We start from the raw sequence: 14941 nt of genomic DNA, 5'->3' as shown, positions 1-14941 counted from the left end.
AACCCTCGGCGGGAGCGCCGCCGCGCTCCCAAGCGGTGCACTGTAGCAGTGCGCCACCGGGCCGGCCCCAGTCTTGGTTATTCTTGACCCTTTGCATTTCCCTATACTTTTTCAACTTACACACACATACCTGCTTGAATTTTAATTGAGACTATACTGAATCTATAGATTGTGGGGGGAAATTTAATCTTTCTTATGGTGTGTTTCAATATGGTAAAAAAGAAAAAAATACCAAAAATGTATAAGAACTCTAACCAAAAAAAACCATTAAAATGTTTAAGAGAAATTAGGGACGGCCCTGTGGCTCACTTGGGAGAGTGCGGTGCTGGGAGCGCCGATGCCGCAGGTTTGGATCCTATATAGGGATGGCTGGTGTGCTCACTGGCTGAGCGCGGTGTGGGCAACACCACACCAAGGGTTATGACCTCCTTACCGGTCACAAAAAAAAAAAAAATGTTTAAGAGAAATTAAAGAAGACCAAACTAAGTACAGGGATATACCATGTTCATGGATTAGAAGGAAGACTTATTCTACCAAGACACATTAAAAATTACATCCTGTAATTAATACAGTGCTGAACTGGTGCAAAATAGATTCTCTGTTATATATGGTTGGTCTATAAACAGATGTACACATAAAGGACACTTGATTTATGACAAAAGGAGTGCTCTAGGATAACAGGAAAAGGGATTTTAAAAAAAATTTTTTTGGCTGGATCAATTGGATACACATGGAAAAATTTGACCCTTACTTCATACCAATTCCAGATGGATTATAAATCTAAAAATAAAAGGTAAAATAATAAAGCTCTTAGAATATAACAGAGGAGAATATTTGCATAACTTTTGGTGTAGGCCAGATTCTCTAAGTCACAAAAAGCTCTTAAAATAAAGGAAAAGATTAGTAAATTGAACTACATTAAAATTAGGAACTTCTGCTTTAAAAGACACTACTAAGAGAGTGAATAAGGCAAGTCACAGAATAAAAGAAGAAATATGTAATCAAAAGAGGTCTTGTTCCTAGAATATATTTTTAAAGTACAAATCAGTATTAAAAAACAGACATCTCTCAATAGAAAAATGAGAAGAGACTTTATCAGAAATTCACAAAAGAGGATATCCAAATGTCCAATTAGTGTATGTTAAGGTACTCAATCTCATTAATAATCAAGGAGATGCAAATTAAAACCACAATATGAAAGTACTACATACCCAGAAGAATGGCTAAAAGGGAAAAGATTGACAATACCAAGTGTCAGTGATGAATGTACAGTAATTGGGCCTCATATCTGTTGGGATGAAGGTGAGTTGTTAAAAACCATTTAGGATCCACAATAATCAACCTCATTGTATATTGACAAAATAAAATTTAAAATAATAATAATAAATAAATAAATAAACAAACAAATAAATAAATTAAAAATAAATTTAAAAAATTAAAAAAAATAAAAACCATTTAGGAAACTGGCAATATATACTAGAGATGAACACATGCATACCCTATGGCCTACCAATTTCAACAAAAGATATGTATGAGAATATTTACATTAACCTTATTCATAATATCCAAGACTGGAAATAATCCAAATGTCCATCAGCAGTAGAATGGATAAATAAATGGTGATATAGTCAATCGATGGAGCACTGCACAGTAATAAAAATGAACAAACTTGCTACAGGCAACACATAAATCTCACAATGGCAATGCTGAGCAAAAGAAGACAAACACAAAAGAATATATACCATATGATTTCATTAATATACAATTAGAACAATCAAACTTTCCATACTATTACAAATCAAAATAGTTGTTGGCTTTATAGAAGAGGGTAGTGATTGTGAGGGAGCAAGAAAGAAGCATCTTAAATGATGGTAGTGTTTTGTTTATTGACCTGGGTAGGGCATAGATTAATAAATTTTGTGATAATTCATCAAGCTGTGAACTTTTCTTTGTATCTTATATTTTTTAAATTAAAATTAATTGATGAACAAAAAATAAAGCCTTTGTAATTTATAAAATATTTTATATTTTTATGATTTTGTAATCCAAAATACACTAATACTTGTGTTTCTCAAAGTCATAAACCCGAAATAATGGTATACTGAACTTTAGCCAACCATGGCACAATGGCTGAGACAAAACAACTGTAGCTAAATGAAACCAAAATTAAAATGTTTTGACCAAAAAATCCTCAAATGGTTATACACTTTATAAAAATAAAATAATTTTAGTTATTTAAGCAGATTGGTTTCTGGTGGATTGACTTGGCTCTTCAGAAAAGTAAATTTTTAATATAAAATTATTTTGTGTAACAAGAGAATGGTACCTTAGTTTGTGAATGGTATCATTAAAAATAATACTGTACAGTACACTATTATAAACTATTATCTTTAACACATAAAATAAATGTATATGTTTCTAGATTCTAGTCATTTTCTTTACTTACCAAATAAATTAGCACTGCATATGAAGCATACATTATGCTAGTTAAAGCAGTCTTTGCTGGAAAGGAAATGATTTCAAACAAAGAACCCTTTCTGGCCTGCAAGAACAAAAAAGATTTTTTAAATAAAATAATTAAAATTAAGAATGTTTCAATGTGTATCTTATAATGTTATTGTAAGATGAGAATTTAAAATTTTTTCTGAAGTCATCTATTTTAGAGCTATGTGGGCTTTTTCACATTGTAAAAATATATTAATTTACTTTTCTCTTTTTAACATAAAATACTTTTTTTTTGCTAATCAAAACCTGTGACAAATTTATAAAAACCTTGCATTTCTGAAATCTAAATTACTTTAACTTTTTACAATTACCAACTGTGCTCACTAGGAGGTGCTGCTGTGCATTTTAGAAAAACAGCCTTTTCTTTGTTCAAATTCATGTAATCCTTGACTAAATTATTCTCAGCCTCAATTACTCAATTAAGCAAACAGCAATCAAAATACTAAGCATTTCCTGGAGATTAATGACCTGACTGAAAATGCTAATCACGTGACTGCTGAAGGCCAGCATTAACCTTAGGTGATCATTAAGCCTCAAAAAATGCTCTCTGCTCACATCCAGCGTGCTTTTTTGAAACACAGAAAAGGTTTACACCAATAATGAATTTGCCTCTCAGATTCTAGTTTCTGGTAACAGTTGTCCCTGCCTCAAACACATCAGTATAACATATTCAGGTTAAGGGAACTATACTATCTCGTAGTTCACGTCTACTGCCTTGAGCAGGATATGAAATGAAGACATTAGGAAAAACATTCCCTTCCCATTCAGCACTGCAGTGGCAGTTAGCCACTCTGAAGAGCCAAGCCACTCAATGGCTTCCATGAACTTCCAAAAGATACAGGCTGTAGCTGATAAAATCATGTTTAAAAAAAAAATGCACACAAACTAGAAAGAACAGTGTGTACTTGTTTGTTAAAAAGTTATTTATAACATTGAAAACACTGAAACAATCGACAACAGTAAAATGGGTAGGAAAATTACGCTACATCCATTCTATGGTATATTATGCAGGCTTTTAAAAGGTGCTTCTGAGGAACATGTGATAACATTTTATTGAACAAACACCTATATGGCACTGTGTACGAGGTCCTGTTTTCTGTGCTTTATAAGCATTCTAATTTAATTCTTAAAAGAATCCTATGAAGTTGATATTATTATTATCCCCATTCCACAAATGGAGCAAATAAAAAAGAAAAGTAGGTAACTTGCCCATGGTAATATAGCTGGTGAGTAGCAAAATAAGATTTAAGCCAGGAACGGTACCCAGCACTTAACTTGATCATTAAGCTGTGCTGCGAACACAGCTGTGCTGCTTTGGAATATGCTGTTTATGAAGAGCAAGTGGTAAAAGGCAGAATTACAAGGATGGACTTTAAAGCAAACACATGTAGGTTCATTTCCATGTGCCAGGATTTATAAGTAATGAAATCTTGGACAAATTAATTCTTTCCTTTAAGCATCAGTTTCTTCACCTCTATAAATTGGGAATAATAGCTAATATTTATCTCATAGGTTTGCTGTGAAGATAAACAAGAAAATGGTTGTAAAGTGCTTAGCAGAATGCCTGTACATGGGTAGCATTAAGGGACAAGGTAGGCATTATTAACAACTTATGATACATGAGAAAGAGCAAGGTTCAAAACTGTAAGCATAACGAGTATGATTCCATTTATATAACATACAAACACAGGCCAAACTAGTCTATGCTGTTGGAAATCCAGAAAATGTTTATCCCAGAGAGGTGGGATTAGTGACTGGAAGTTAGCATGAGATTTCTGCTTACCAAAGTGTACTCAATCTATTAAAATTCGTTGAGCTGTCCTCTTCATGATTTGTGCACTATTCTATATACTTCAATTTAAAAGCTTAAAAATTCCATGTCCAATATTTTTATGATTAAAATGAACACAATTAACATTGCATAGAAAAAGTTTGGACAGAAATGCACCACAATTTCAGCAGCTCTTATGTTTTAGTAATATAGCTTTATATAGTTAACATTTAGAGACACATTATATGCCAGCATCTATTCTAGTGGCTTTACTTGCATTGTCTCATTTTATCCTCTAACAAACCTGTGAAATAAGAACACAGGTTTGGCCATCACATTTTTTTATTGTTCTCTGTATTTTCCAAGTTAAGTTGAAAAAGTACATGGTACTTCTATTAATGGAATTAAAATATGCATGTTCTGCATCCTGTTGGGGTATGCTCAGTTTTTGCTTACTGTTGGTGCTACTAAATGAAGAACAAAATTGCCTGTCACAATTAGGGAATTTATGGAATGCTGAAACCAAGAATACTGTCTAGCCTAGTAGCTAAGAGTAGGGGGTGGGATGGAGAGAAAGTAGGCTGTTTCCTTTTTTCTTCCTTTCTTTTCAGGCCATACCAACTCCTAGATGTAGGGATGGAAGAGGCAGTTTTAGCCCATTCCCTCCATAAGTCAACCTGGAAAGTTTCCCAGAGTTCCTGGAAAGAGATTTTAGGAAATGAAGTAGCTGCTGCTTTTTTCCCTCTTGCTAGAAGAATCAAAATGATAGCATGCCTTTGAATCCCATTATTATTACACAGACAAAGATAGAAGTAGAGAGCAGACTCTAGGACAAAGAAAAGTAGATACACCCCAACAAAATGCCTCCGAGCAGAGTGAAAAGACTCATGAACTTGTGAATATATGAATGCACAGTGGGAGGTCCATATTCAATAATTGGTAGGCCATATATAATAAAAATAAAAGTGATGTCTGCATGAGAAATTACTTTGTTTCTGATTCATTACATCTTTCTCAGTCACCTTTTCACTATTTTAATGCTTTTAATAAATACTTTCGATTCCTATAACAAATTATCCCCCCCCAAAATATATTTTCTCCAAAATTTATGTGGCTACTGGTGAGTTGCCATTTTTCAATTTTATGACTAATTTGCAATGCATGTTTTTATATTATAAATCATGCTGTTTCATTTTTGGCTTGCTTTTAGCAGGAATATTGTATGGTAAAAACTGGAATAAATAAACAGGAGAAATTTGGTAAATGGGAGTCTCTATTTAGATTGTCTTGGCCTATTTCAAAATTTTTATCTTAAAATTAATTTATCTTAAACTAATTTTTATGAATTTTATTTTATGTGCATATTTGAGTTGAAAGTATCTCATTATGTTCATATATTTCTTTTCTTAATTTGGTAATATTAACATGTAAAATATATGGATATCTGAACAGTAAAAACATTTCAACCTTTAACTAAACTTCCCTCATACAATTTTGACCACCTCATCTCATAAAAGTAGTATGTGTTCATTTTATTTTCATTAATAATGGCATAAATCACAAAAAAAAAAGCCAACTACAAGCAATCTAGAAAATAAAGATCCACTTATACCTAACCTGAAGGGTGGGGAATTACCAGACCCAACTCAGTTTACATTGTCCAAAACCACCTTGATGATACAGAGAGAGGCACAGGGAAAACTCTAACTCAGTGATTCACCGACAAATGTTTCAAGAAACACTGACTTCTGCTAATAGGTCCAGAAAAAAAAGTATTTCCCATAAGTTTGGAAAAGCTATATGATCATGTCTGTGCTTAGTAACTGCAACACTTTTGAGTACAGAAAAGACTCCTAGCAGTCCACAGTAAAGAAAGCTATTCAACTTTGTTTACCCTGGTGGTTAACATCCTGTAGAACATTGTTCTTGAACAAGATTTTAATCAGATGGTCCTGTAAAGGCTCAAATGTCCCCACCTCTTGGCCAACTTGCAGAAGTATGTCTTCAAGAGCCCAGGGGTTCTACTTTCTAAGAAATGTCCTTTCCCAGGTATGAATTATACCAGCCAAGTTAGCCCTGTGGCAGGCTTATGAGGGACCTACAGAGGTTCCTGATATTTATGAGGTTTACAGTTTAAACCCCAAATTGGAGTCTACCTTGGAGAGCTGGGAGTGAGGAAGAAACTTTACTTGGATAAGCTTCTAACCTTCATCCTGAAAAGAGAGTACAAGCTCACTGGGATCCACCTATGGCCCAGACATTTTAGAGGCTGAGGGTTTTCTTCACTTTTGTCCATATCTTGCCCTATACCACTCCACAGTACCCATACAAAGTAGAAACAATCATATCTAATGCCATTATGGGGATAACTCTGTCACAGGAAGAGTTCCTGGTCCTGTGGCCCTGCATTGGTCTGCCAAAATCAACAACTATGTCTGGAACCGATGTGTCCTGGCTGAAGTCAGCATTCACACTGATTATTTAGGTCATTGCAGCCCAGAGCAACTGCAGGCTTCATTCAGCCCGGCAGCTCACAAGGCTGAGCAGAAACACCTTTCTGTAAGCACTGGTGCCGGAGATGCTAAAAACCACCAGGTTGTTCTCTCTTCGGAGTTTTCCATTCCTGAGGCCTCTTACAGAACTAGCCACTATTAGATCACTGCATTCTCAGCCCTGCAGAACCTGGAGGGGTTTGAAGAGCAACCTGATTCAGCATCCACCGAGCCACGTGCAAAGGAAGCCTCTTTTAACAAGAAGGCAGGCAGGAGCCTTGACTTCATCTCTCTGCGCTCCTGTCACAATGAGCCATCAGAATCTCTTTAGGTCACTTGTGTCGGTTGGGTCTTTAGGTAGTTTATATTTGGCACAACATCTGTTAACATGCTAAGGCATATGGGACATGCCCTAGAACTGAACATCCAACCAGACAGGCCCAGGTAGATTGTCAAGGGAGCTCCTGGGCCAGCGTCTATTCTCTGATTATTCTGAGGCCATTATTATTTGCTTCATCTCAGACCTCTCCAATCAAAGGGCTGAGACACTATTGTAGTTGTAGGCAGTATCCGAATGAAAATGCTCCTCTACATCTGTGTTCTTAAGGAAAATAATCCACATCACTATTATTCCCAGCTACATAGTATGAGAGAATATAATATAATGATACTATACTATAAGGAGGTTTTGATAGAACCATTTAAGTTGCTCTGGGTACAAATGCATCTTTCCATCATTCACCACTCTTAGATCAGTGATCAGACAGAGCACAAGAAGAAGATCTTTGAAACATACCTTCAGTTAGGTTAGCCAGGCCACTTCTCTTCCCACAACTAAGTTTTCATAAAGTGATACCCTCCATGCATCCACAAAGTATATCCCTTGGCATACAATTCCAGCCTTCACCACTTTTACTTCCCCACACCACAGAGCTCCACCTCGATATGGGCAGCCTGACAATTCTTGAAGGAGTTCATGCTGGAATCCACTCTGGGTAAGCTGAACTCTGCCTGATGTAGTTTCCTCATGCTATGACACTTACCTTTGAGCTCACTGTGGTACCACAGACACACATCATTCACAGACCAATCCACTGGCCTCTGCCACACCTCATTCATTCCTCTGTTGTACCTTTGACTCTCTGGACCAATGTCTTTATATTCATCCTTCTATTTCTGTCCTCACTGAGCCTTTCAGATTTGAGACACATTGTTTTCTTCCTCGCCACAACTTAAGTTTCCTCTCAGTGGCAATTTTGATTTTCTACCCTAACTATAGTATATCACCCAGATAAAGCTTCTTCCTCACCTCAGCCCTCAAGGACCCTGGAGCCTCTGACCTGGGACTGTCCTCAATTGCCTCACTCCAGTCATATGGAACTACGTATCTTCCCCAAATAAATCACACGCTCTTTCACATCAGTATCTTAATACTGTTCTCTTCCTGGAATGATTCTCCTGCTTCTTCACTTGGCTAATTCCTCCTCCTCAAGTCTCAGATAGAGTATCATATTTTCTGGAAAGTCTACACTGACCGCTCTTTGGAATTCGGTGCCCCTTCTGGATGCTCCCCATAGTGCACTTAGCACACTTCGATCCTGCATTTGCTACACTCCACCGACATCGTCGGCTTATTTACCTCCTATCAGCCCCACACTCCACAGGGCGAGGGAGAGACACACCTGGATCCCTAATACCCAAAATGGTGGTTCTACATATCAGGTTTTCAATGAATATTTGTTGAGTGAGTAAAAAAATAGAATTACATTTCATTTACTTCCAAAAAGAAATTTCACTATTGTATATTAAAACTTGTAAAGGAAGACATCAAGAAGTAAAGCTGAAGGACATCTGGTGTCAGCAACATGGCAGACTGAGCAAATGTGAAAACCCGCACACAAATCACCTAGAAGTTATATATAAAATTAAACACAAAAAAATGTAATGCAAGACTGAGTTTATGAAAAAGAGAGAGAAACGCCCCCATGCCAGGAACAAAAAGCCAGAGCAGCAAGTGTGGATGCTTATATCTCAGGAACTCTGGGGATGTTACTGGGCCGTCCCAGTAACACAATAGCTGGGTGCTTGAGTTTGTAATACAGAGACTGGAGATGAGAGTTGGATGAACATGAGGTGGGGATTGGGCCTTTGCAGAGCATCAGTGTCAGTGAAATTGGTGCTCAAACAACTGCATCCACCAGTATAGGAAGAAAGTAAGGAAACTGATCTTCACATGGGGCTGGAATTCTCCCATGAGAGATTAAAACCCCAAGCCTGCACCTTATACAGAAGTCTGAGTTTATCCTGTCACTGTGATGCGGGAAAATCTAAGCTGAAAAACTTAAAGATTGGTCCCAGGTTGCTGCTGATACCCCGGGAGCAGAGCAAATCAAAGCTCCTTTAGAAGGAAAGTTTCACCAAGGTCAGAAGAGATTTCTATTAAGAAAAAAAAACTGTTGAAGAAGTTTAAAATAAAATTATAAAACATAAAACATAAGGAAATTATCTGCTATAAGTGACACAATATAGATCATAATAGTCAGAAAAATTAGCATCCCCCAAATACCTCAAGTAACAATCATTAAAATGACCATATTCAAATAAGTATGTTTAAAATAATTAAAGAGAGTTTTGAAAAAAAAGGAATAAACCTGTAGAAGACATTTTGAAAAGAAAAAAGCAGAAAATTTGGAGAAAACACCAGGTAGAACTTCTAGATGATAAATATAATGTTTTAAGTTTAAAATACACTGAATAAGTTTAAAAAGCATATTAGACACAGCTGGAGAGAACTGGTTAACCAGAAGTTAGATCAGAGAAAATTACTCAAGACACATCAAAGAGAAAAAGAGATTTCTTATATCAACCCTCTATAAAAACTATAGATTGGACAAAGGAAGGAAAGAAACAGCAATCAAAACATGAGATTCAAAAAGAGATTTCAGTGGGAATTTAAGATCTTATGGTTCTGCTACGTTTCTTTTTGATGACCTAAAGATACAGTAATACAGCCTATAGTTCTTAGAGGAATCCAGTGGTGAGCAGACACAAATGATTTTTTACTTTCTCAGACATCAGGTATTAGAAGGGAGCCTTTTATAAATAGTGTTCTCAGGCTATTCATATTTTAAATATCTGATGATTTCTGGAAATGTCAAAATCTTTGGTTAAAGAAAAACTCCTACATAACTGGTATCCATGTTATCTTCTTGAAACAACCCAAATTTTTGTTTGAGGATTCACACTTTCCACACCTCTTGGGTCATGTTGTCTGGACTGAGGTCTAACCCCAACTACAGGAATCAAGTCCTAGGTCAATCAGTGCATCCCATGTCCCTGGCTTAGAGGTAAGCCTTTCTCTAAGAGTGAGCTTGAGGACTCTGCCAGGAATGGTAGGTCAAGGACTCTCTCTCTCTCTTTTGCTGGAATTCAGCCTGGAAGGGTATAGCCCCAGGAACAGCTGCAAATCATCTTGCAACCATGAGGGGAAAGCCTGTCTAAGAATGGAGTCACCATAGAGAAAGCAGAACCAAGTAATGGAGAGACATGGAGAAAGTGGATCCGGAAGGCATTATGTGAGTACCTGTATCCCCCTGTGTCTGGAATCTTACAAGTCTGGATTGTTTACACAGTCTAATACGCTACCCTTTTGGCTTAACCCAATTTGAGCTCGGTTTTCTCCATCTTCAACAAGAGTTCAGATCAATTCACTCTTGAGTTTAGATGTCAGATTTTCAAGATTCTGAATCTTTTGTAGTAAAAATTTAGAATGCAGGGCCGGCCCGGTGGCGCACTGGAGAGTGCGCCGCTTGGGAGCGTGGCAGTGCTCCCGCCAAGGGTTCGGATCCCATGTGGAGACCGGTTCCCGCTCACTGGCTGAGCGCGGTGCGGGCGCAACACCGAGGGTTGCGATCTCATTACCGGTCAGTAAAAAAGACAAAAAGGAAAAAAAAATTTAGAATGCTTTGAATAATATCCAGATTGAAAAACTCAGAGTTCTGTGCCATAAAGTATACATAAAAAAAATTTGGTCCTGAAAAAGCCTTAAGAGCAATTATCCTTAACAAAATATAACAGAGCCTCAATAAAGCAATGCAGAAAATGTAATCTGAACTGTACCTGGATATTGATGAGTCTATCCAAATGAGTTTATAGTTAAATATATTCAAAATATCATGTCAAACAAAGATTATCTTGAAAACAACAAGATTTTGGGTAAAAAGGAATAAAACATGACCATTTTTAAGTCTGTAGTATTTCTTTTAGGTTTGACATAAGTGGTAATTTGCATGTTTATATTTAGGTTGAACCATTTGAAACTGACAGTTTCATATAGTTCAATCAAATAAATTAGAAAAAAAGTCCACATTACTTCCCTTTTCAGACTTAAGCCAGAGAAATATACTGTATTAGGAAAAGGCCCAACTATTCATTTCTCTTACTCAAGTGTATCTGTTTTACATGTAGGACAACCAAATGCACTATATTGTCACTTTTCAAATTTTGCAAATTTAAAGCCATTTCTTAAAAAGAGATCCACATTTTGTGTGAATGCAATACTCGCCTACCTGCATGTTATATAGGGGTTGTCTTGGTTCATTAACTTCCCTCAGTAGACGATGAGATATGTCCCTTAACTCCAAAAGTCTACATACAAGCTGAGGCTGCATTAGTTTGGCCACTGATTTGGAGGATCTGGATATGCTGTTTAATCCTTGAATTAATGTTCCCCGATTGATCTTGGCTAAAGCAATAGCCATTCGGATTTTAGATGTTTTCTGCACGGATTCTCTTTTCTGAAAAAATAAGCCTTTGAAAAGTCATTAATGCGTGATTCAACAATGCATTATTAAAATCTACTTCTGGCAGAGACTGAGTACCATACAACCACAGTGCGCAGGGGGCCATGCAAATACTCAGTGTCCAATGGTTACATATGCTCATACAACTCATTGATTCCTCCCCCCATGCCCTTAAATCATTATATGAACATATTTTTCCCTAGGAAAAATACCAGATTTAAAGGAACTAGCCAAAAGATATAATTTTTCATTTTTCTCTCCAGATTTATACCATTTTTGCATTGATTTTTAAAAGAGCTCTTTCAAAAATACACAAGAATTCTTATTCAAACATATTCAATGTTTGATTTATTTAAATAATAATACTTCTTTAAAACTGTTACAAGTATTTTCCCAGTTTACTTTTTAAAATTTAAATGATGAAATAGAACAAACATACAGTATATGTAATATATATATGTATAATTTAAAGAAAAATAAAACAAATTCCCTATATACTAATTAACAAGTTTTAAAAAATTTTACTCCTAAAAACTTAAGAAATTCTACCAGCATTCTTATGGAAAAAATGTATGGCATTACCAAAACACATTACATATAGTTCTCTGTATGTTCTACCAGAAAGTGAACCACAGGGAAATTACTTAAAACATGGTTAGATTTTATTCCAGGCAATGGCAAGGGTAGTTTCCATTATTTATTTAAATAATTTTATGTTATTCTGACTTTTAAGTATAAAGCTTGGGAAAAAGTATTAGTTAATAACACAAATAAGCAACTAGGCATCTCTAATATTTCTTTATTGAGTCTAAATATATGAATACAAAATATATTTTAAATGAAATTTTTGCTTACAAATAACACCGTGTATTTGTCTAAGAACTAATATGCAATGTATTTATTTTAAATGCCTCAACTTTATTCTGAAATAATTTTAGTATTGCTCTTTTTTCATCAAAGTTCAGGACTTGTTTTACTGTTCAGCACTTGTCATTGGAGATCACCAAAAGCTGTTCTAGCCTGTCCATGAGGATGTATTTTTGCATTTGGTGTCCTATTGTGATTTAATCTGTTAACTTTACTGGAAAAGTTCATTAATTCACCTGTGGTCTCAACCCTACTAGTCAACAGTAGAGAATGCAATCTAAATTGTGGGCTGCTACAATTGCTACAATTCCAAGGCACTTTATAGGAGAGCAATCCTAAAAGCAATTATACAGCTGGTAGAACAAGCAAAGTAACATGCAGGTGGGAGCACTTGATATTATTATCTATCCTTGTTGTGAGCACCCTTGGGAGAGAACCCACATTGTCTGCAGTATCCAAAGCTTCTGTACATACAGATTTAATTTCTCTTGTGACTTTATGCTTTGCTGCAGGGGCCCCTCCCAACTCCTCCTCAAGGTGGAGCAGCTGGAATAAGTTTGGTGTTATTCTGATTACAATTTACCTGTGTTTTCTCTCATTATAATGTATTATCATGAGGAGAGGGCTATATTGCCAGGGCAAACGGGAGGAGCATGTGTGCAGTCCACATTTACTGAAACCTTATCCACTTGTTCAAACATTCAGGGTTTGGGGGACCCTTCAGTTTTGCAGTTGCAAAAGTTTAACATTCTGAGGTTCTCCATTTTTTTTTTTTTTTTAAACAAAATCTTGATGCTTTGCACTGGTTGGCCTGGGTTCACTGATTTTGCATATCTATTAGTATTAACCGATCTTGAGCCATTCCCCCAAACACCACACTAGATCAATCTATTCAATCTTCCCCCTCTTTTACACTGTCTTTCTAAATTTTTATCTCTATAAAAATAAACCTGTTCATAATTGATAACCTGTTAATCAAAAGTCTAATGTAAGGTACACATAATTTGAGTTGATGAAAATATAGCATTTCATTATAAACAGTATTTTTAAAAAATTTAAGTGTGCATTACAATAATGTTTTAACATACGTTGTGTTATCTTTTCCATTTTGGTGTCAGCATGAACTCAAGGCTTGTTAGGACAGTTCAACCTGTTCTTAATGAATATCGTCTTTGTTTCCCTTTAAAGTTCAATTGTTACAATTTGATGACTGTGCTTTTTTACATGGTTTTAAAAATGCTTTTGTTCTTTAATACTTTCCTAGATACCTTTGAAAGAATTGTAACTTTAAAAAAAAAAATGTTTCTGCCCCCCTTTATTTCCCCTGCCACAACACATGGAATCAACTCTTTCCCAAGAAGAACTCCTCATTGTTTTAAAGAATAATATAAAAAAGCAAATCTTGACACCAGGTTGGTTCTTCCTGGCTCTGGGCGTATGAAGTTAACAAGAGAGGAGAAGCTACTTGCATTCCTTTACATGTAGAATAAGACTTTCCTTTTCAAAAAGGTCACCAATTTATGATGATGATGATTTCAATTCACTTTTACTTTCAGAGAGTTAACTTTTTTAACTAGTTCTACTAGGGTTCCCAAGAAGAACTCCTCATTGTTTTAAAGAATAATATAAAAAAGCAAATCTTGACACCAGGTTGGTTCTTCCTGGCTCTGGGCGTATGAAGTTAACAAGAGAGGAGAAGCTACTTGCATTCCTTTACATGTAGAATAAGACTTTCCTTTTCAAAAAGGTCACCAATTTATGATGATGATGATTTCAATTCACTTTTACTTTCAGAGAGTTAACTTTTTTAACTAGTTCTACTAGGGAAAAAATTTTTAATATATTTTTTTCATCGTACATGTTTTTGGGGTACGGTTTGTTGTTTCAATACATGCATATGTTGTATGATGATCTAATTAGCATTCTATCACCTTAACATTCATTTCTTTGTGTTTATAATATTCAAGATCCTCATTTCTGGCTATCTTGAAATAAACAGTACATTATTAGCTATTGTTGCTCTAAAGCACCAGAACTTAGTCTTCCTATCTAACTGTAACTTTGTAACTTTATACAGGTCTACCAACCTTTCCCCCCTCCCTATCCCCTTCTCTTTCCCTGCCTCCAGTCATCTCTATACTACATTGTAGCCACTGACCACTCTTGCCCCATCCCTCTCTCCCTTCACCCCATCAATCTCTAGTAGCTAATATTCTCTAGTAAGGAAAATTTTAAATAAAAGAGTTTGTTGGTATGTTTGTTTTGAGCTACCAGCTTTTTCCCTTGTCTGCTCTCTATGCTATACATTTTCATACCAAAACATCTGTGTCGATTTAAATGTTCACCCCAAATTGATAAGTCTTTATTTATTTTCCCCTTTTAAAACAAAAACAAAAACTCTTGGCCTAAGCATGCTGGAATTGGCTGCAAAGTGCACAAGTTTAGATAATTCCTCGTGTCATCGTCATCATCTGAGCACATCAGCAAATGCCAGAAGAGAAAGT

The 14941-nt window shown here is 35.8% G+C and overlaps 1 protein-coding gene across 2 annotated transcripts in view; it reads right to left on the bottom strand.

The window, feature by feature from the left end:
- Positions 1–14941, bottom strand: part of SPATA9 (spermatogenesis associated 9) — a 75528-nt gene that overhangs the window by 4773 nt on the left and 55814 nt on the right. The window contains exons 3-4 of one of the 2 annotated variants that reach the window (XM_008583365.1): positions 11337–11564; positions 2447–2542 (exon numbers count right to left, since the gene is read on the bottom strand). The exons of the other annotated variant lie outside the window; for it this stretch is intronic. Coding sequence (XP_008581587.1) covers positions 2447–2542; positions 11337–11564 — 324 coding nt within the window. The remainder of the gene's footprint in view (positions 1–2446; positions 2543–11336; positions 11565–14941) is intronic. 2 annotated transcript variants of the gene reach the window in all.

The sequence above is a fragment of the Galeopterus variegatus genome, unplaced genomic scaffold (genome assembly GCF_000696425.1).
Source record: "Galeopterus variegatus unplaced genomic scaffold, G_variegatus-3.0.2 Scaffold2897, whole genome shotgun sequence".
Taxonomy (NCBI): Eukaryota; Metazoa; Chordata; class Mammalia; order Dermoptera; family Cynocephalidae; genus Galeopterus; species Galeopterus variegatus.
Note: the sequence above shows the minus strand (reverse complement) of the source record. Positions and strands in the feature narration are given on the sequence as shown.